We start from the raw sequence: 20,957 nt of genomic DNA on the forward strand, positions 1-20,957 counted from the left end.
AAGGAAAACCAATGTTCACTGGACACCTTGCCCTGACTGCTTCCTGCTGCTGCTGAGTCTGTAACTTGCCTGGGCTTCCTGGGTGACTGTCCCCCTCACCTCGACAGTTACTGCCGAGCTAATTCAGTTTCTGAAGGAGCCTTCCTGCCTCTCACCACCCTTAACACACACTCAGAAGAGGAAACCAAGGGTCAGAGAAGCCCTGGCACATGTTTCATGACTGGTACAAGGCAGAAGCCTGGACTTCAGTCCCATGGAGTTCTTGTATTCCTCCACTCCACATAGATTTCCAGCTGCCTGCTCGGTGCAGCCTCTGAAATTCCCTCAAAGGCCACGGATCTGCTGCTGGGCTCCCAGGAGACTGTTCCCACAGAACACTTGAGTGATTCCTTCTAGCTGTGGCTCTTCTGGAGCCTCCTTTGCATGAAGTGGGAACGAAGGCTCAGAGCAACAGTGTGTCATTATTGATATATTGCCTGGAGCATCTCCAAGAGTGGACACAGCTGGACTGTGGCTGGGGTGTATGTGTGAGAGGTGAGGGCGGAGGCTGTGGTGTCCTCAGGGCTGGTTCTGTAGGAGGTTGTCCCACCCTTCCTCATGACCAGATGTCATCAGTTCTCTGAAGAGCAGGAAGACAAGACTGTGTCAGAGGAAGTGGCATCATTCTCTCTGAGTGACATGTGCAGAGGTGACTTCCCATTCCTTTAGATTTCCTGGCCCTGACTGCCTTCTCCATGCTTCCCTGCAGGTTACTATGCAGCTGCCTCTGTCATGTTTGCTTTCTCTGCCTTCCTCACAGTCCCCATGGTCCTCTGATCCCTTGACCTGAGCTCTCATGGTCATGGTTCTCATTCTCATGGCCTCACTGCCAGCTGCAAAAGGACGCACTTCTGTATCCGTCCATCTTTTCCTTGGTCCAGAGCACAGAACCTTTGGGATGATTTAGGCCCAAATGAACCTTCGGTCAGGGGAGGGGACTGGGCCTATTGTACCTGTTAGAAAGGCCTCCCTTATTGGATGGGGTCTCATGTACCCTAGACTAGGCCTTGAACTTATTATGTAGCCAAGATGGATGACCTTGAACTCCTACAGAACCTCCTCTCTGCCCTCCGTGTGCTGGGCGACAGGTATGCCCCTTTGCTCTGCTGGAGATAGAACCTAGCTGTGCTTGCCAGGCAGGTAAGCACTCCACCAGATGAACCTTGTCCTTAGCCTTAGTGGCTCTGAGAGGGGGGCCCTCTTGTTCATGAGCGCTCACCTCCAGTTCATCTGGCCTTGCTCTACAGTCTCGGGTCTGTAGGCGAAGGTCATTCGATGGCTAAGTCTCTCAAGGAGGAGCTGGGCCTCATGAGGCTGTCTTATGTCAGCAGCAGGTCTCCAGCATTTTTATACAACAGGCTCTGATTGGTTCTTCAGGAGCCCAGCTTCCCCTTGAGTTCGGCCTCACTGCTGCCACCTGCTGGCCCCGCAATCCCAAGTGATGGGCTCTGTTGTTTCAAGTCCTGGACTCAGTAGATTCCCATAGGGACCCTGCTGTGGGATGACTTCAGACCAGGATGCTGTAATCAGTCTCCTGCAGTGAAACCATTTTCCCCCAAGAACAGTGACAGGGCCCTGCAGCCATGATGCTTTCTCAGAGGAAGGGCACTTTCTGTGGAAGAGCAGCCTGGGGCTGTGGGGTGCACACATGGGGCTTTTATATACATGTGAGCATGGGGAGTGTCAGACCGCAGTGTTAGAACCTGGCTGCTGCTCAGGCTGAAAATTGAGTGTTCCCTTCCTCCTACAATAAATCAGTAAATATAATTTAAAAAATTACAGTGGCCTTGGTGACACATGCCTACTTTCTAACATATAGGAGACAGAGGCAAGTGGACATCTGTTAGCGTGAATCTAGCCTGGTCTGTGTATAGAGTTCCAGCAAGGATTGCATAGTGAGACCTTGTCCCAACACAACAAACAAAACCACAACAGAACCACCAAAACCAGATTGATTAAAAAAAAAAAGAAATAAATAAGCAAAACAAACAAATAAGTAAAACCAACTAACAAAACAAAATGTCCAGGTACATGGTGTCTGGAATAGTAAAGCCGGATGTTGCTCTCTAGACTGCACATGCATGAGCACACCCTTACTTGTAGACACATATACTTGCACGTGACTGCACAAGCGTGCACACATACACACACACTCACTCACACACACGCACACACACACACTCACACACACACAATCATACAAGGCACCTCTCACAGCTGATCATCCAGCACCTGCCGACCAAGTCCTCATCCTGAGTAAACACGGCCAGAGCAAGGTTGTGAGCAACAGCGAAGCCCAGAGTCCCCAGCTCCTGCAGGACCTTGTGAAAGGCACACAGGGAACACGGTGCCCAGGCTGGGTCTCAGTGCTCCCAGTGCATGGGACTGCAGTTACTTCTGCTTCCGAGGAGAGGCAAGGATCAGAAGACACAGCAGCCACATCATGAAAATTGGAACTCTGTTCTGAAGAGCCTTTGGGCCTGTGTGGAGAGGTGACAACAGAAAAGGGGACAGGGGAGCTGGGAGCCTGAGGTGACATCAAGGGAACAGGGAAGTCAGAGGCATCAAACCAGAACCAGGGTGGCTCACCTTGGGTGATGGTCAGTTGGGTCCCATCAATCGACCACCAGGTCTACAGGTCTGTTTACAGGTTGTGTTTACAGAAACACATGGTCTAGTCCTTCTCCTGTAGGTCCAGGACTCTAGGGCTCCAGATGTCTGTGCAGATGCAGCATCCAAGCTTCACTTCCAGGCTTCATCTGACCTTGCCCTGCTGCTGGGGTCTGTGGGTAAAAGTCACCCAACTGCAGAGTCTCTGGCAGGAGTTGCCCTCATTAGGCCTGACATATGTCAGCTGCTGGAGCCCAGCATTTTTATTTGTTTGTTTTGGAGACAGGGTTTCTCTGTAGCTTTGGTGCCTGTCTTAGAATTTGCTCTGTAGTCCAGGCTGCCTTCGAACTCACAGAGATCCACCTGTCTCTGCCTCCCCAGTGCTGGGATTAAATGTATGTGCCACCACTGCCTGGCTAACCCCAGCATTTTTATACAGCAGGTTCCGGTGGGGTCTATAGGTGCTCAGCCTCACTGCTGCCACCTGCTGGACCCTGAATTTCAAATCATGGGCTCTGTTGTTACAAGTCCTGGACTCAGCTGGATCCCTACAGGGACGCTGCTGTGGGATGGTTTCTGTCCAGGATGATGTAATCAGTCTTCTGCAGTGACAACCATGTTTCCCCTGACAGCAGGGACTGGGCGCTGGAGCCATGGTGCTTTCTCAGGGCAGGGGCACTTTCTGTGGAAGATCAGACTGGGGCTGTGGGGTGCACACATGGGGCTTTCGCATACATGTGACCATGGGAAATGTCAGACTGCAGTGTTAGAACCTGGCTCCTGTTCAGGCTATAGCACAAGAGTGTCCTGCACCCATGGAATAAATAAGTGTAATTTTAAATTTAAAACTTAAAGTGGGCTAGGCATGGTGGTCCATGCCTTCAGTTCCATCTTTTGGGAGGCAGAGGCAGAGGCAAACACGAGTTGATCTCAGTGAGTTTGAGGCTGTCCTGCTCTATTTATCACATTCCAGGTCAGCAATGGCTATGTAGATTTTGTCTCATAAAACCAAAACAAACAAAAGAACAAACAAAGAAATAAATTCAAGGTGAATGTGTTCTGAGAAGTAACGCTTGAGGTTGTCCGCTGGCCTCCATATAGGTGAGCACACACTTGCACACATATGCAGCTGAATACAGAGACAGACAGCTGAGTCATGCAGGGAGACATCCATAGTTGATATGCTCCACATATTTACCCAGTCCTCATCCTGAGTAAACACGGCCTCCCCAGCCCAGCCTCTGTGACTCTTCCTGATCGTGTCCCCAGCATTCAGACCCTGATTTTATACCCGGCTGTGTTTTCCCATGACATTGATGGCAGAGAATAGACTCAACCCTTCCAACTTCTGCCTGAACCATCCAGTTCCAGAAACTTCCCTCAAACAACACAGTGAAGGGCAGATGGGCCCTGCCTCAGCAGATGACTCATAGATGAAAACTGTCCATCTGTCCACCCATTTGTCACACCATCCAGTCTCCCACTCCTTGAATTTTTATCCCCAGCAACATCTAAGAGCTCCCTGAATGAACCCAGTGTAGCTGCCCAGACTGGGTCCCGAGAGAGTTGAGCGGATCCCAGAGAGAGGGTGGAAGATGATGACCTGTGGTGTAGACAGGACACTCAGGCTGCACTAGGATATCACAGTAGCACGTTGCCCCGCCTTATCTGAACACTTTTTTCTCCCCTTGATGACATCAACATCCGTCATTTCCTGTCCAATCTCATTGTGAGAACTTCCTTGCATCCCTGTAAAGGGGAGCCCCAAGAAGAGACTCTATACCATGTCCTAATGTCCAGTGAGTGGCGGGGTGACCATATCAGCCCCCTACTCCTCGGGATGAATTCTTCCAGATTCTGTAGATAGCCAAGGCAGAGGAAGGAACTCACATGTCATTGAGTTTGAGGTCACAGAAACTGAGGAGCTCTCAATTTCTTCCTCAACTTTCTATATTGCTTGAAAGAAACTATTAATAGTCACAAAATTTATTTCAGTGAATATAAAGAAAAACTGGTCGCGTCTTCACGTTCTCTGTCTCCAACCAAAGTGAACTAATAAATGACCTGTATCCATGACCTCTCTACTGTTTGGAGTTTTGGTTAGCTTTGGTTTGGTGGTTTCAAAAAGAGTCTCATGTAGCCTAGACTGGATTCAGCCTCTATAGGTACTAACGAGAGCTTCCAGTTCATAATCTTGCTATGTCTACCCGTCAGTTATTGGGATTACAGGCTTATGCCACCATGCCTGGATTCCTCTAGTATTTTTTGTTACATAGTGACTCTGGCTGGGGAGCACAAATCCTAAAGACTGGTAGCCTGGCTAGACCTCATGTCTGCTCCCATTCAAACAGTCATGCTCCCTTTACCCTGAGTGAATTTTATGTAAATGATGTTGAGAATGCTGGTTCTGTGTAAGCCTTGGCTGTGGGCCCCTTTATTGTTCCTCCTTTTTTAACAAGGGAAACTTATATGGCAAGTAACAAGACCATTGGAGAAATATCCATGAGGTCCCGTTTCGGTGCCCAGCTGCCTGGACGGAGGTGACAGTGAATCAACCATACTGTAGATGACTGGGCAGACAGTCATCATGGCAACCTGCTTGTGTGAACACCTCAGGGATGTTCAGAGGAGACACCACCCCAGCTGCCAAGATCACTGTGACCACGGCTGCTGCTGAGTTCAGCCTCAGAGCCTTGGATCCAGTTACACCACAGCAGACATCTCACAGCTGCCCCAGGAGACTCTACTTTAGTCATGAGAAGCCTTGGTGACTTCTCCATGACCTCTCCTAGCTTCAGCTAATCCCATGGGGATGGGACAGTCTTCCAAAGACTCAGCAAAGGGCCCTGATTGATACACATTTGAGACTTGTCACTGATGGAATAAGAGCTGCATCAATGCAGGACTGTGATTGGTGGATATGAATCATGCAAGCCTGTCTTCGGGTTTCTATTGCTGAGGAGGGGCATGGAGTGGTCAGGGGGTGTGGCTGAGATGACAGTGTCCATGGAGAACAGGAGAGAGGAACAGGGTTCTCATGCAGTGGTTCTCAGTGTGGACCTTGTTACCTGCTTCTCTCTGTGTCTCTGCTCCTGGACACAATCTGCTACTCTCTAAGGTCTTGTGTGTGTGTGTGTGTGTGTGTGTGTGTGTGTGTGTGTGTGTGTTGGGCTGCATTAAGAGAGACATGAGATCATGTCTGAGAGGAAGACATTTATTTAAAATGTTATTAATTCCATGGACAGATAGGAAACAGCAGAGTTGGGATACCAGGACCTGAGACAGACAAATCGACTGTGTTCCGAGGAAAGGAAGTCAGAGCGCACATGGCAGGAGTGGGGTTCTCTTCTTGCACCCGTCCATGGACAGATGTTTCACAGCACAGGCCTGCAGCCCTGCTCTCTGATTCCCAGGCCGTGGTCAGGGAACGGGTTGAGATGCAGGATGTGTGACCAACAATCCCTACTTTGATGGAAACTCACCACCCTGGTGAGAGATGCTGGCCCCTGGAGTTCTGTTAGCTGGGGACTAACAGACCGTGCTGTGCCTAAGGAGGAGAGGACAGTTTTCATAGTCAGTTTTCTATTTGCCCCATTGAGGTCCCCAAATGAACGCAGGTCATTGGTCTTGGCTGCAGACACCTTCCCCCATTGAGCTATCTCTGCGATCCCCACTTTTTTGTCCATTAATATGTAATTTTCAAACCTTTCATTTAAAATAAACTTAGAAAATGTCACGACCATGATTTATCCCCTTGAAGAATCCACATTATTTTTTATGACATGGTCTCTCATTGGCCTGGAACGCAGCAATTACGCTAGACTAGCTGGACAGACAGCTCCACGATTCTGGCTGTCACTTGCTTATCCAGAACTGGGATTACACATTTCTGTCACTCCCCTGGTTTACAGTGTGGCTGCTCCCAGTGAGACTCAGGTCCTCCTGCCCGTGTGCAAGGGTTTCTAACTCAATCATCTCTCTTGCTCCCTTGCATTCTCTCAGAACAAACTTCCCCAAACAGCCCCTTACCTGCTCCTTGGGATGTCAGCTGCTCACCTGGCTGGGTTTCATCTTTAGTCTGCTGGCCTGTAGGAGAAGAACCAGTGTCAGTGTGGCAGCCATGCTGATCCTCTGTCTGCCTCTCAGCTCCTCTCTCTGTTCAGACATTAGGGGCGCAGGGCAGCAAACAGCTCATAGCAGCCAATCAGGGACAGGTCTGAGAGTCCCCAGGACCTAAGGCCAGTCCTCAGCTGTCCTTCTGCACAGCACAGCCAATCAGAGGACAGCTCTCCTGTCCACTGCCCCTTGTCCATGTCCTTCTCCCTTTGCTTCCTTCCCCTGCCTTGAACTCATGTCCCTTCCCTGCTCTCCCTGCTCTGCACTCACCAGGCCTCCCCTTTGTCTCCCTGGAACCTGGCTCCCTGGCTCCCCTGTGAGTGCAGCTGCTGCCCCCTGCAGATTCAGTCTCAGGGTTCGAATCCCAGTCAGACTTCTGCTGTCTCCCAGACTGCTGCTCTCCACCTCTCAGCTGCTCTTCTTATCCATTGCAGGGCTGAGCCCTTGTGAAAACCAGGGCCTGCATGTTCAAGACTGTATTTCTGGGCTTTCCAATACATTCCACTGTCTGCTCATCTCTGCTCCTGTCCTGTAGTCTCCTTACCATGGATTTAAGTCTGTTCTGAATCAGTTCCACACTGCCTTTGTTTATGTGTGTCCAAGATCATGTGGATACCAGGTTGACCTTTAACTTTCTATGTAACTTCATACCAGCTTGAAATCTTAATTCTGCCCCCGTGCACTTCCCAGTGCTGGGATTTGGGTGTCTCCTACTGTGTCCCCATGTTTGTTTCTTAGAATCCTTTTGATTTTATAAGACAAATTATTTGTCTTTATCGAAAAGCAATTGGGATTTGAATAGAGACTGTACTGAATTTTTAAATTCTTTTCCTTTGTAAGGGATTATTTTATAAAATTTTCCATTATTCAAATGTCCTAACATATTTTAGTATTTTCCTACTTTTATAAATTTATTTTGTGCAGTACGTATATGTATGTGTACATGTGCATGTGTGCACACACATGTGGGTGGTAGAGGACAACCTTGGATATCATCCTGCAGGAGCTGTCCATTATAGTTTTGCGGACAGGTCTGTCCTTGGCTTGAGGTTCCCTGATTGGGTAAGCCTGGCAGCACAGTGAGCCTCATGGATCCTACTGTCTCTTCCTGCCCAGTATCTGCCAATGTAGTCAACTTTATCTGTGAATCTTAGGGATGGAAGCCAGGTCCTTGTGTTTGTGGACAAACATTTCACCAACTTAGCCATCTCCCGGCTGCTCTGTAATTTTTCTCAGCACTGTGTCATTTTTAGGGTACAAATCTTTCACCTCTCTTAGTGTAGGCTCCTACCAGACATGTTCTTTTCACCTGTGGGTCTATTGCACACAGTTGTTTAATTTCTGTGTTGATACCACATCCCCAACTCAAGCAGTTCTCTCTGTTCACGGTCTCACCTCCTGTGAGATGCTGTCCCTGAAGGCTGCTCTACCTCAGACCTTGTTTAGCAGCCACAGCTCTTTCCAAATGAGCAGTTAGCTTCTGGGGCTCCTGCGAGCCACTTGAATTCCTCAGGAGCAGGCTGTGTTCATCTGCATTTGATCCTCTAATATACAGCTGGGACTCTAAGGAAGTAGGCACAGATTCAGTCCTGGGTGAGTTCAGCCTTTTTTTGTCCTCGTGTTTTCTGGACCCTGCCCCACACAAGTTTACTGTGATGGCTGTTCTTGTCAACTGGACTATATTGGGAATGAACTATAATCCAGTAATGAAGAAGCACACTTGTAATCTGGATCTCGAGAGAGGAAGACAGCATGCCTTTGATCCAGACCATGAGGCTGGAAAGCACACCTTCTGTTGGGAGCCGATGCAGGGCAAGGGAAGCAGGAAGGGTGTCCTTCATCTGCCTGCGCTCACCTCCGTCATCACGTTTATTTCCATAGTCAAGATCCCAGCAGAGCAGCTGAGACACCAGCCTCGTGCGACGGAGCAGCTACTGGGTTCTTGGTCTTTCCATTCACAATTAGTCATTGTTGGACGGGAGCCATAAGTCATTTCAATAAATTTCCATATATTCATTATATATATTCAAAAATATATTTCAATTCGAAAACACTATTCTGAGTGAGGTAACCCAGACCCAAAAGGATGAATTTGGTATGTATTCACTCATCAGTGGATTCTAGGCATAAATAAAGATCAGTGAGCCTATAATTCCAGATCCTAGAGAAGCGAAATAAGAAGGTGAACCCAAAGGAAAACATATAGTTATCCTCCTGGATATTGGAAGTAGACTAGATTGCCAGGCAAAAATTGGGATCTTGGGGGTGGGGTGGGGTGGTGGTAAGGGGTGATGGGGAGATGTAGATAGAAAAGTGAGGAGGGGAGGATGGGGAGACCCTGGGGGAATGGGATGGTTGGGATGGAGGAAGGGTGGATAGGGGTGCAGGGAAGAAGATATCTTAATTAAGGGAGCCATTTTAGGGTTAGCAAGAGACTTCACTCTAGAGGGGGTCCCAGCTATCCATGGAGGTGTCCACAGCTAGTTCCTTGGGCAGCTGAGGAGAGGGAGCCTGAAATGGCCCTTTCCTATAGCCATACTGATGACTATCTTGCTTATCACCATAGAAACTTCATCTGGCAATGGAGGGAGATAGAGACAGAGACAGAGACCCACACTGGAGAGCAGGACTGAGCTCCCAAGGCCCAAATGAGGAGCTGAAGGAGGGAGAACCTGAGCAAGGAAGTCAGGACCGCGAGGAATGCGCCCACCCACTGAGACTGTGGGGGGGGGGGTCGGTCTAATGGGAGCTCACCAAGGCCAGCATGACTGGAACTGAAAAACCTGGGATCAAACCGGATTCTCTGAAGGTGTCAGACAATGAAGGCTGACTGAGAAGCCAAGAACAATGGCACTGGGTTTTGATCCCACCGCATGTACTGGCTTTTGGGGAGCCTAGTCTGTTTAGATGCGCACCTTCCTGGATGGAGTGGCTTGGACCTTGGACTTCCCGCAGGGCAGGGAACCCTGACTGCTTTTTGGACAGGCAAGGGAGGGGGAGCAGAGTTAAGGGAGGGGGAGAGAAATGGGAGGTGGGGAGGAGGTGGAAATTTTTAATAATAAATAAATAAAGAAGATAAATTTAAAAATATATTTCAATATACATTTATGTATATATTCATTCCATAAATTATGTGACTCTAGAGAACCCTGACTAATACATTTACCTATCTCAATGTCTCACAACTGAGAAAACTCAGAGGTAAGCTCGGGTGAGGCCCTGTCCTGGACCACTTACCTTTTCTTCCACCAGAGGAAGATCAGCATCACATAGACGGGAGTTATGAGCACAGCCGTGGCCACCACCACCCCAGTAATGGCTCCTAGGTTCACAAGTGAAGGATTCCTCTGTCCTTTTGTGTCCTCCAGGCCAGACGTGGTAATTGCAGAGGTGACCATGGAGGGGCTCTGCATGGTGGTGCCTACTGCTGGGGAGAGATGAGGAGTGAGCAGATCCTCCCTGGATGAGGAGGGATGGGGGGAGTGTCACATCTTGTCTCCTCTGAGGGAGGTGGGATGGGGAGCAGATGTTAGAAGTTCACAGAGGGGAAGACATGCTGAAGGCTGAGACTCTAGGAGAGCAAGCTCAGTGCACACCGTCCACCTGTCCTGGCTGTGTGTCCTCAGATTTCATTTAGTCACAGATAATCAAGCCATAGAAATACAGTTGTTTTAGTCATAAATATATGGGACAAGCAGATGTCTCAGTCGGTATCATGATTGCTCTTGGGAACTTAGATCCCAAGTTTGATCCCTAGTATCCATATGAGGAGCCTGGTGAACTGGGCATGGCCTGTAATCTTAGTTGTAAAGGCAGAGGCAGCCAGATCTCTGTGAGTTAAAGCCAGCCTGTCTATATATATTAGTTCCACACCCAACAGAGTTGAGTGAATTGTGTCCCAGGAAAAGGTGGCAGAAACAGGCATGTCCCTGGGGCTCACTGTTTAGCCAGTCTAGTCTTTTGGCAAACTTGAAGCTAGTGAGAGACCCTGTTTCAGAAAATAAGGGAACAGCTCTTGAATGTTTCCTCTAGCCTCTGAATGCATATGAAGAATTGTCAATGCTTGGGGAGCAGAAGCCAGGAGCAAATGCAGTTCTGGAAGCCAAGCCAGTCCCGGGACACTGGCAGATCAGTATTGAGCCAGCGACCAGATCCTGAGTCAGCAATCTCCACCAGAACAGGTTCAACTCCAAGCCAGGGACTTCTGCAGGAGGGGATCCAGAGCAGGATTTACAGAAACAGGGCAAAGCTGGCAACCTAGGCCAAAGCAGGCCTGAGACAGCAAACTGCAAGGGAGCAGAGCAAAGGACAGGTGTGCTGAGCTATCTCCAGGAACATTGAGTAACCAATGGGGTAACCAGAACTGTGACTCTGACTATAACACAAGGAACAACCATCTGAGCTTTGGATTCACTGGCACCTAGAAGATCATTCAACAGAATCTTAGACAGCCCCAACCACACCTATTAGAGGAAAAGATGAATAGAAAAGGTAAGATTACATGCTACACCACAAAGAGCAACACAACACCAGTAAAACCTAAAGACCCTACAACAGTAAGACCTGAACAACCAAAAATGGATGAACTGGAAGAAAATAACCTAAAAAATAATTCAAGAGAATGTTTGAAATTCTTTTTTTAAAAAATATTTATTTATTTATTATGTATACAACATTCTGTCTGTGAGTATGCCTGAAGGCCAGAAGAGGGCACCAGACCTCATTACAGATGGTTGTGAGCCACCATGTGGTTGCTGGGAATTGAACTCAGGACCTTTGGAAGAGCAGGCAATGCTCTTAACCGCTGAGCCATCTCTCCAGCCTGAATGTTTGAAATTCTTAAAGATGAAATGAGAAATTCCCTTAAAGAAATTGAGGAAAAGATAAACAAAGAATTGGAAGATATCAGCAAATCACTTAAAGAAAACCAAGAAAAAGACATCAAACATATAAAAGAAACTATTCAGGACTTAAAAACTGAAATAGAAACAATAAAAAAACACAAGCCGAAAGAATTATAGAAACAGAAATCTTGAGAAAAAGATCAGAACCACAAATGCAAGCATGAACAGCAGAATACAAGAGATGGAAGAGAGAATCTCAAGCGCTGAAGATATAGTAGAGGAAATAGACTCATCAGTTAAATAAAACACTAAATCTAGCAAAAGCTTAACCCAAACTATCCAGGAAATATGGGAAACCATTAAAAGGCCAAAACTTAGAATAATAGGTATAGAAGAAGGAGACGTTCAACTCAAAGGCACAGAAAATTTATTTAACAAATTCATAGAAGAAAACTTTCCCTACCTAAAGAAAGATATGCCTATGAAGATACAAGAAGCTTATATAAAACCAAATAGACTAGGCTTACAGAACACCAAATAGACTGAATTCAAAAATAAAGTCCTCTCACCACATAATAATCAAAACAATAAATATACAGAATAAAGAAAGAATATTAAGAACTGCAAAGGAAAAAGGCCAAGTAACAGATAAAGGTAGATTTATCAGAATTACACCTGACTTCTTATTGGAGATGATGAAAGCCAGAAGGTCATGATCAAGCATTATGCAGACATTAAGAGACCACAGATGCCAGCCCAGACTACTATACCCAGCAGAACTTTCAATCGCCATAGAAGGACAAAACATGATATTTCATGACAAATCTAGATTTCACCAATACCTAGTTACAAACCCAGCCCTACACAAAATACTAGAAGGAAAACTTCAAACCAAGGAAGATGGATACACCAACAAAAACACAGACAATTGATGATCTCATAACAGCAAAATACAAAGAAGAAAAAATGCACAAATTAACATCACTAATAAGGAAAACTAAATTAACAGGAGATAGCAATCGCTGGTCATTAATATACCTTAATGTAAATGGACTCAACTCACCTATAAAAAGTCACAAGCTAACAGATTGGATGCAAAAACATAATCCATCCTTCTTCTACATACAAGAAACACATCTCAACCTCAAAGACAGACATCGTCTCAGTGTAAAGGGTTGGGAAAAATATACCAATCAAATGGACCTAAGAAACAAGTGTGTGTAGCTATCCTAATATCTAACAAAATAGACTTCAAGCTAAAATCAGTCAAAAGAGTCAAAGAAGGTCATTTCATATTAGTCACAGGAAAAATCCATCAAGAGAAAATTTCAATACTGAACATCTATGCCCCAAATACAAGGGCACCCTCATATGTGGAAGAAACACTTCTAAAGCTTAAATCATACATTAAACTCCACACACTAATAGTGGGAGATTTCAACACTCCCCTCTCACCACTGGACAGGTCAATCAGACAAAAAATGAACAGAGAAATAAGAGAACTAACAGATGTTATGACACAAATGGACTTAACAGACATCTATGGAATATTCCATCCAAACAGAAAAAATATAACTTTTTTCTCAGTTCCTCATGGAACTTTTTCAAAAATTGACCACATATTCGGTAACAAAACAAACCTCAACAAGTAAAAAAAATTGGAATAAACGAATGTACCATATTAGATCACCGTGGTATAAAACTAGAAGTCAACAGCAATACTAGTTCCAGAAAACCCACAAACACGTAGAAATTAAACATTGCTCACCTGAATCATCAATGGGTCAAGAAAGAAATAAAGGGAGAAATTAAAGACTTCTGAAAATTCAATAAAAATGACCACACAGCCGGGCGGTGGTGGCGCACGCCTTTAATCCCAGCACTCGGGAGGCAGAGGCAGGTGGATCACTGTGAGTTCGAGACCAGCCTGGTCTACAAGAGCTAGTTCCAGGACAGGCTCCAAAGCCACAGAGAAACCCTGTCTCGAAAAACAAAACAAAACAAAAAAAATGACCACACAACACACCCAAAGTTATGGGGCCCAATGAAAGCAGTGGAAAGGGGAAAGGTCATAGCACTAAACACCTGCATAAAGAAGCTGGAAAAAAATCTCACACTAGTGAATTAACAGAACATTTGAAAACTTTAGAACAAAAAGGAAGCAAACTCACCTAAGAAAACTAGAGGGCAGGAAATAATCAAACTGAGAGCTGAAATCAATAAAATAGAAACAAAGAAAACAATACAAAGAATCAATGAGAGAAAGAGCTGGCTCTTTTAGAAAATCAACAAAATAGACAAACCTTTATCCAAACTAATCAAAAGGCAGAGAGAGAATATCCAAATTAACAAAATCAGAAATGAAAAGGGAGACATAACAACAGACACAAAGGAAATAAAGAGAATCATCAGGTCATATTTTGAAAACCTGTACTCCACAAAATTGGAAAACTTAAAGGAAATGGACAACTTTCTGGATAAATATCACTTACCAAAATTAAATCAAGACCAGATAGGCAAATTAAATAGACCTATAACTGCTGAAGAAATAGAAACAGTCATCAAAAGTCTGCCAACCAAAAAAAAAAAAAAAAAAAAAAAAAAAAGCCCAGGATCTGATGGTTTCAGCTCAGAATTCTACAAGACTTTCAAAGGAGAACTAATAATCAATACTCCTCAAATTATTGCATACAATAGAAACAGAAGGAACATTGCCAAACTCTTTTTATGAGGGTACAGTGACCCTGATACCTAAACCACAGAAAGATATTACTAAGAAAGAGAATTACAGTCCAATCTCACTCATGAAAATTGATGCAAAAATACTCAATAAAATACTGGCAAATCGAATCCAAAACCACATCAGAACCATCATCCACCATGATCAAGTTGGCTTCATCCCACAGATGCAGGGATGGTTCAAATACGAAGATCTGTTAATGTAATTCACCATATAAACAAGCTGAAAAATAAAAACCACGTGATTGTCTCATTAGATGCCAAAAACGCTTTTGACAAAATACAACATCCCTTCTTTCTTGGAGAGAGCAGGGTACAAGGAACACACTTAAACATAATCGAGGCAATATACAGCAAGCCAACAGCCAACATCAAATTAAATAGAGAAAAACTCCCATCAGGAACAAGACAAGGCTGTCCACTCTCTCCATATCTATTCAATATAATTCTTGAGGTCCTAGCTAGAACAATAAGACACAAAAAGGAAATCAAAGGGATACAAATTGGAAAAGAAGAAGCCAAACTCTCCCTGTTTTCTGATGATATGGTAGTTTACATAAGTGATTCCAAAAATTCTACCAAGGAACTTCTGCAACTCATAAACACTTTCAGCAATGTAGCAGGATACAAGATTAACTCAAAAAAGTCAGTAGCCCTCCTGTACACAGAAGATAAAAGGGCTGGGGAAAAAAATCAGAGAATCAACACCCTTCACAATAGCCACAAATAGCATAAAATATCTCAGAGTAACTCTAACCAAACAAGTGGAAGACTTGTATGACAAGAAATTTAAATCTTTGAATAAAGAAATTGAAGAAGACACCAGGAAATGGAAAGATCTCCCATGCTCTGGGGTAGGCAGAATTAACATGGTAAAAATGGCAGTCTTACCAAAAGCAATCTACAGATTCAATGCAATGCCAATCAAAATCCCAGAAAAATTCTTCAAAGACCTCGACATCATATGGAAAAGCAAAAACAAAAAAAACAAAAACAAAAACAAAAACAAAAACAAAAAACAAAAAACAAAAAAACCCCCAAAAACAGGATATCCAAAACAATCCTGTACAATAAAAGAACTTCTGGATGCATCACAATCCCTGACTTCAAACTCTTCTACAGAGCTACAGTACTGAAAACAGCCTGGTATTGGCATAAGAACAGACAGGAAGACCAATGGAACCAAATAGAAGACCCAGATATCAATCCACACATCTTCAAACACCTGATTTTTGATAAGGAAACAAAAAATATCAAATGGAAAAAAGAAAACATATTTAACAAGTGGTTCTGGCATAATTGGATATCAACATGTAGAACAATGAAAATAGACTCATATCTATCACCATGCACAAAACTCAAGTCCAAATGGATCAAAGACCTCAACATAAAATCAACCACACTGAACCTTATAGAAGAGAAAGTGGGAAGTACACCTGAATGCATTGCCACAGGGAACTACTTCCTAAATAGAACCCCAGCAGCACAGACACTGAGATAAACAATTAATAAATGGAAGCTTCTGAAACTAAAAAGCTTCTGTAAAGCAAAGGACACGGTCAACAAGATAAAACAACAGCCTCCAGAATGGGAAAAGATCTTCACCAACCCCACATCAGACAGAGGTCTGATCTCCAAAATATACAAAGAACTCAAGAAATTGGATACCAAAAGAACACATAATCTAATAAAAAAATGGAGTACAGACCTAAACAAAGAACTCTCAACAGAGGAATCTAAAATGGCTGAAAGACACTTAAGGAAATGTTCAACATCCTTAGTCATCAGAGAAATGCAAATCAAAACAACTCTGAGATTTCATTTTACACCTGTAAGAAAGGCCAAGATCAAAAACACTGATGACAACTTATGCTGGGGAGGTTGTGGGGAAAAGGAAACACTTCTGCATTGCTGGTGGGAGTGCAAGCTGGTACCACCCCTTTGGATGTCAGTATGGTGATTTCTCAGAAAATTAAGAAACAACCTTCCCAGAGGCAGGTGGATCTCTGTGAGTTCGAGACCAGCCTGGTCTACAAGAGCTAGCTCCAGGACAGGCTCTAAAGCTGCAGAGAAACTCTGTCTCGAAAAACCAAAAAAAAAAAAAAAAAAAAACCAAAAAAAAAAACAAAAAAAAACCCCAACCTTCCTCAAGACCCGGTAATATCACTTTTGGTTGTATATCCAGAGGATGCTCAATCGTGCCACAAGGACATGTGCTCAACTATGTTCATAGCAGCTTTGTCTGCCATAGCCAGAACCTGGAAACAACCTAAATGCCCCTCGACCTAAGAATGGGTAAGGAAAACGTGGTACATTTATACAATGGAGTACTACACAGCAGAAAAATAATGACATTATTTTGCAGGCAAATGGATGGAGCTAGAAAACATTATTTTGAGTGAGGTAACCCAGACACAGAAAGACAATTATCACATGTACTCACTCATAGGTGGTTTTTAAACATAAAGCAAAGAAAACCAGCCTACAAACCACAATCCCAGAGAACTTAGATAACAATGAGGACACTAAGAGAGACTTACATAGATCTAATTTATATGGGAAGTAGAAAAAGACAGGATCTCCTGAGTAAATTTGGAGCATGGGGACCTGGGGGAGGGTTTAAGGGGAGAGAGGAGAGGCAGGGAGGGGAGCAGAGAAAAATGTAGAGTTTGATAAATATCAATAAAAAGAATTGTCATTGCTTATACACATATAGACACACACACACCTAAATTAACAGACCCATATGACCACACACAAAAAATACACAAAATGAATAACAGAAAATATAGAATTTTGATCATAGGTGTCCAGCTCAGTACAGGGCAGCATACAGTCATCTGCTCTGCAATCCCCACTAAGGTCAATGTCCTCTTTTATCTATTTGGAAACACTAGACCAACAGTTCCCAGCCTGTGGTTTGCTACCCCCACAGTCATAGAATATAAGATAACATGCAATCAGATATTTACAGCACAATTCATAAAAGTAGAAAAATTATTGGTATGAAGTAACAATAAAAATAATTTTATGGTGGGGAAGTCATCACAACATGAGGAACTGTATTAAAGGGTCTCCACATTAGGAAGATTGAGAATCACTGCTCTAGACCCAAGAAGCATCTCCTTTCTCTCCCATCCCGGAACCGTGGCAGCTGCAGTTAGACATTACATCAGGTCAACATGGCAGCCATAGACTGCACAAGAGCTGTGCGGTGGGTGTCCTCTCACAGGCTGGCTTTAATTCAGTCAACAGCCACTGCTGGATGTGATGGCACAGGCCTTTATCTCAGTACTTGGGAGACAGAGGTAGGTAGGTTTCTCTGAGTTCCAGAACAACCAGCGTTACATGGTGAGACCATATCTTATAAAAATCAAAACACCATTATATATATGTATATATATACATACATACATATATATATATATATACATGTATGTATATATGCCACAGAACAAGGTTGTGATCAACAAGGAAGCACAAGAGTCGCCAGAGTCCCCAGCTCCTGCAGGGTCATTTAAAGGGTTGCAGGGGTAACAGCAGCATAGAGTTCCACTCAGTGCTCCCAGTGCATGGGTCTGCAGTTACTTCTGCTTTAAAGGAGAGACAAGGATCAGAAGACAGAGCAGCCACATCATGAAAATGGGGACATTAGTTCCCAAGATCCTTGGGGTTTGTGTGGGAGAGGTGAGGGCAGGAGGACAAGGAAGGGGAGAGGGGAGTTTTGGGAAATGGCAAAGAGATAAGGGAGTGGGTAGGGAGAGGGGAGGGATGTGTCCTGTGGAGCTAGGACGGGACACAGGGGACTGTGGTTACAGATGTCAGTTTACAGTTGGATTGTAGGACACCAGGAACATCCAGTGGGCACCTACTGCATGTTCTAGGCCTTAGGTTGGAGCTGTATGGAGATGCTCCATACGGGGACTAACTGGAGCCCTGACACAGGACCAAGTGAGTCAGCTAAATCCTGGAGAAGTCAGTCCACCTCAAAGTCACGGGGAAGGGGAAAGTGATCTGAACTGCAGTGTTAGTTTGAGACAGAAAGGGGGTGAACTAGAGGGAAGGCCACATTCTGAGACCTAGAGTGAGTTGGAGTTCCATCTGATCAGGGGATAACAGACAACTCAGAGGAGACAGCAAAGACTTGTCACATCTATAGTGGAAAGATCCTGTTCTCAGATTTCTGGGCAGAGCCAAGGAAAAGGAATATGAAACCAAGGTCAGAATTCTGGAGCCTGAGGTGACAACTAAGGGACAAGGAAATCAAAGCCACAGCCAGGCTGGCTCACCACCAGTGACGGTGATTTGGGTCCCATCAATAGACTGCACCGTCTCCATGTATTTTATCGTTTTCAGACGAACTCGGCAGAAGTACACTGTCTGGTCCTCCTCCTTCAAGTTCAGGATTCTGAGGACTCCGGATGTCTGAGGCTGTGTCCAGTTCAGGATGAGCCGGTCCTTGAAATGCTCATGTATGAAACCCGAGGAGGAGTTGTAGATAAATTCCCCATGGAAGTGCTTCCATCTCCAGAGAATCCTCATCTGTGGATCCTTTGTCAATTCTCCAGAGAAGTAGAAGGAGAAGGGGATCTCAATGGAGCTGCCCTGGACACCAGAGAGGTGTGCTGGTTGGTTGACACCAAAGGTATTTACTCTGTTGGATCCTGCTGAATTATCTGGGAAGGATGGGGGAAATCTTAAGTCTCTGCAGGACATGGAGAGGAGAACCAAGAGCTTCCTGAGTTGTCATCCACAGACAGCTATGTGACATAGGGCAAGGCTGTCCCTATGTCTCACCGTCCTGTATAGGACAGGAAAGACAGGGAAAGGCTGGGTTGGACCCACTCTTAAGATGAGCTCTCTTTGGGGGCACAAAAGACAGAGCAGCTCCTCTAGACACCTATCCACGTGACAGCCCACTTTTCCCAGCCTCACTGGCCCCTCCTCTGGTTAAGGCAGAGTCCCTGCTTGCAAGATCCCTCCACTCACCAGCTTGCAGGCATAATGCTGACAGCAACAGAAACAGGATCCAAGCCATGGCCTGGTTCTCTCCAGTAAGAGAGACAAGCAGAGCCATCAGGAGGGAGAACAGGTCCTCTGGAGGGTCCCTGGGGTGGTAAGGAGACAGGAGACAATCAGGGCAAAAATGATCCCCATCCCCTGGGCCGTATGTGGAGGACTGAGTGGGGGAAGGTCCTCCCCATCTCCACCTCCTTGTGGCCAGCAACTTCCTTTATCATTCTGGCTTCCTCATTTCCATGTTGCAGAAGATCCGCACTTATGATCACTGAGAAGATGACTGTGCCCTTGAGCCCAGCCCCCATTTTTAGCTGGAAGACACAGCCTTGACCTCTGCATGCCAGGCTCTCCTCTCTTCCACCTTGACCTCTTTCTTATCCATTCTTTTCCATTTCCTATGCAGCCTGCAATCACTGTTTCCTCAGCTCTGTAATTTCCGCCACTCCTGCCCTCCCCTCAGTCTGTTTCTCATTATGTCCCCCCTCATGCTGGTTGTCTGTGTGTCTGTCTGCCTCTCTCTCTCTCGTAATCTCAGATAAAGAAGTGGTCATCTTCTGATCATTTCAGACACCATGAGGAAGGAGGTGATGAGGAAACACATTCAGTCCCCAGCCCGAGCATGGTGCCTCCACCCTCACCTGCTCTTTGCCCTCTTCTTGTCTTTTGGCTACTCTTCATAGCACCCCAGAAAACCAGCACCCAGTGGACAGTCTCGCCCGAGCTACTCGCTGCTGCCAATCTGGAACTTCCCTGGGCTGCCTGCGTGATCTTCTCCCTCCACTCCAGAGCTACTCCTGTTTCTGAAGGAGCCTTCCTGCCTCCCACCACCCTTAACAAACACTCAGAAGAGGAAACCAAGGATCAGAGAAGCCCTGGTACATGGCACATGTCACATGACTGGAACACAGCTGGTGACTGGACTTCAGTCCCATCGAGTTCTTGTATTCCTCCACTCCACACTGACTTCCGGCTGCCTGCTCAGTGCAGCCTCTGAACTCCCCTCAAAGGCCACGGATCTGCTCCTAGGTTCCTGGGAGGCTGTTCTCACAGAGCATTTGAGTGACCTCCTCTAGCTGTGGCTGTTCTAGAACCTTTTTTGAACAAAGTGGACAAAGAAGACTCAGAGTAGCAGTAAGTCTGTCACTCATGAGATATCGCCTGGGACATCTTGGAGAGTCGGCACAACTAGTCCATGATAAGAATGAATTCATGAGAGGCGGGGGCAGAAGCTGTGGTGGCCACAGGGATGGTTCTGTGGAGGTCATCCCACCCTTCCCCTTGACAAGGTGTCATCAGTTCCCCAAAGGGCAGGAAGATGTGGTTGTACCAGACGAAGTGGCATCATTCTCCCGGAGTGACAAGGGCAGAGGTGACTTCCATTCCCTTAGATTTCCTGGCATTGACTGCCTTCTCCATGCTCCCTCAGGTGGCTATGCAGCTGCCTTCTGTCATGTCTGCTTTCTCTGCCTTCCTCACAGTCCCCATGGTCCTTTGATCCCTTGACTTGAGCCAGGCACAAACTCTCACGGCCTCACTGCCAGCTGCACATGGACTCACCTTTTTTTATTTTAAATTTTTAATCATTTTACA

At 45.4% G+C, this 20,957-nt stretch overlaps 1 protein-coding gene across 1 annotated transcript; it reads right to left on the minus strand.

Moving 5' to 3' along the window:
• Positions 1-5,847: 5,847 nt before the first annotated feature.
• LOC119825554 (paired immunoglobulin-like type 2 receptor beta-2) lies at positions 5,848-20,206 on the minus strand. The gene is made up of 7 exons (XM_038346499.1): positions 20,084-20,206; positions 19,338-19,456; positions 18,638-19,024; positions 10,003-10,192; positions 8,873-8,926; positions 6,679-6,735; positions 5,848-6,196 (listed from the first exon to the last, which is right to left on the minus strand). Exons 2-6 carry the CDS (start codon positions 19,423-19,425, stop codon positions 6,723-6,725), a joined length of 732 nt encoding a protein of 243 aa, XP_038202427.1. The 5' UTR covers positions 19,426-19,456; positions 20,084-20,206; the 3' UTR covers positions 5,848-6,196; positions 6,679-6,722.
• Between the last annotated feature and the right edge of the window lie 751 nt (positions 20,207-20,957).

The sequence above is a fragment of the Arvicola amphibius genome, chromosome 10, assembly GCF_903992535.2.
Source record: "Arvicola amphibius chromosome 10, mArvAmp1.2, whole genome shotgun sequence".
Taxonomy (NCBI): Eukaryota; Metazoa; Chordata; class Mammalia; order Rodentia; family Cricetidae; genus Arvicola; species Arvicola amphibius.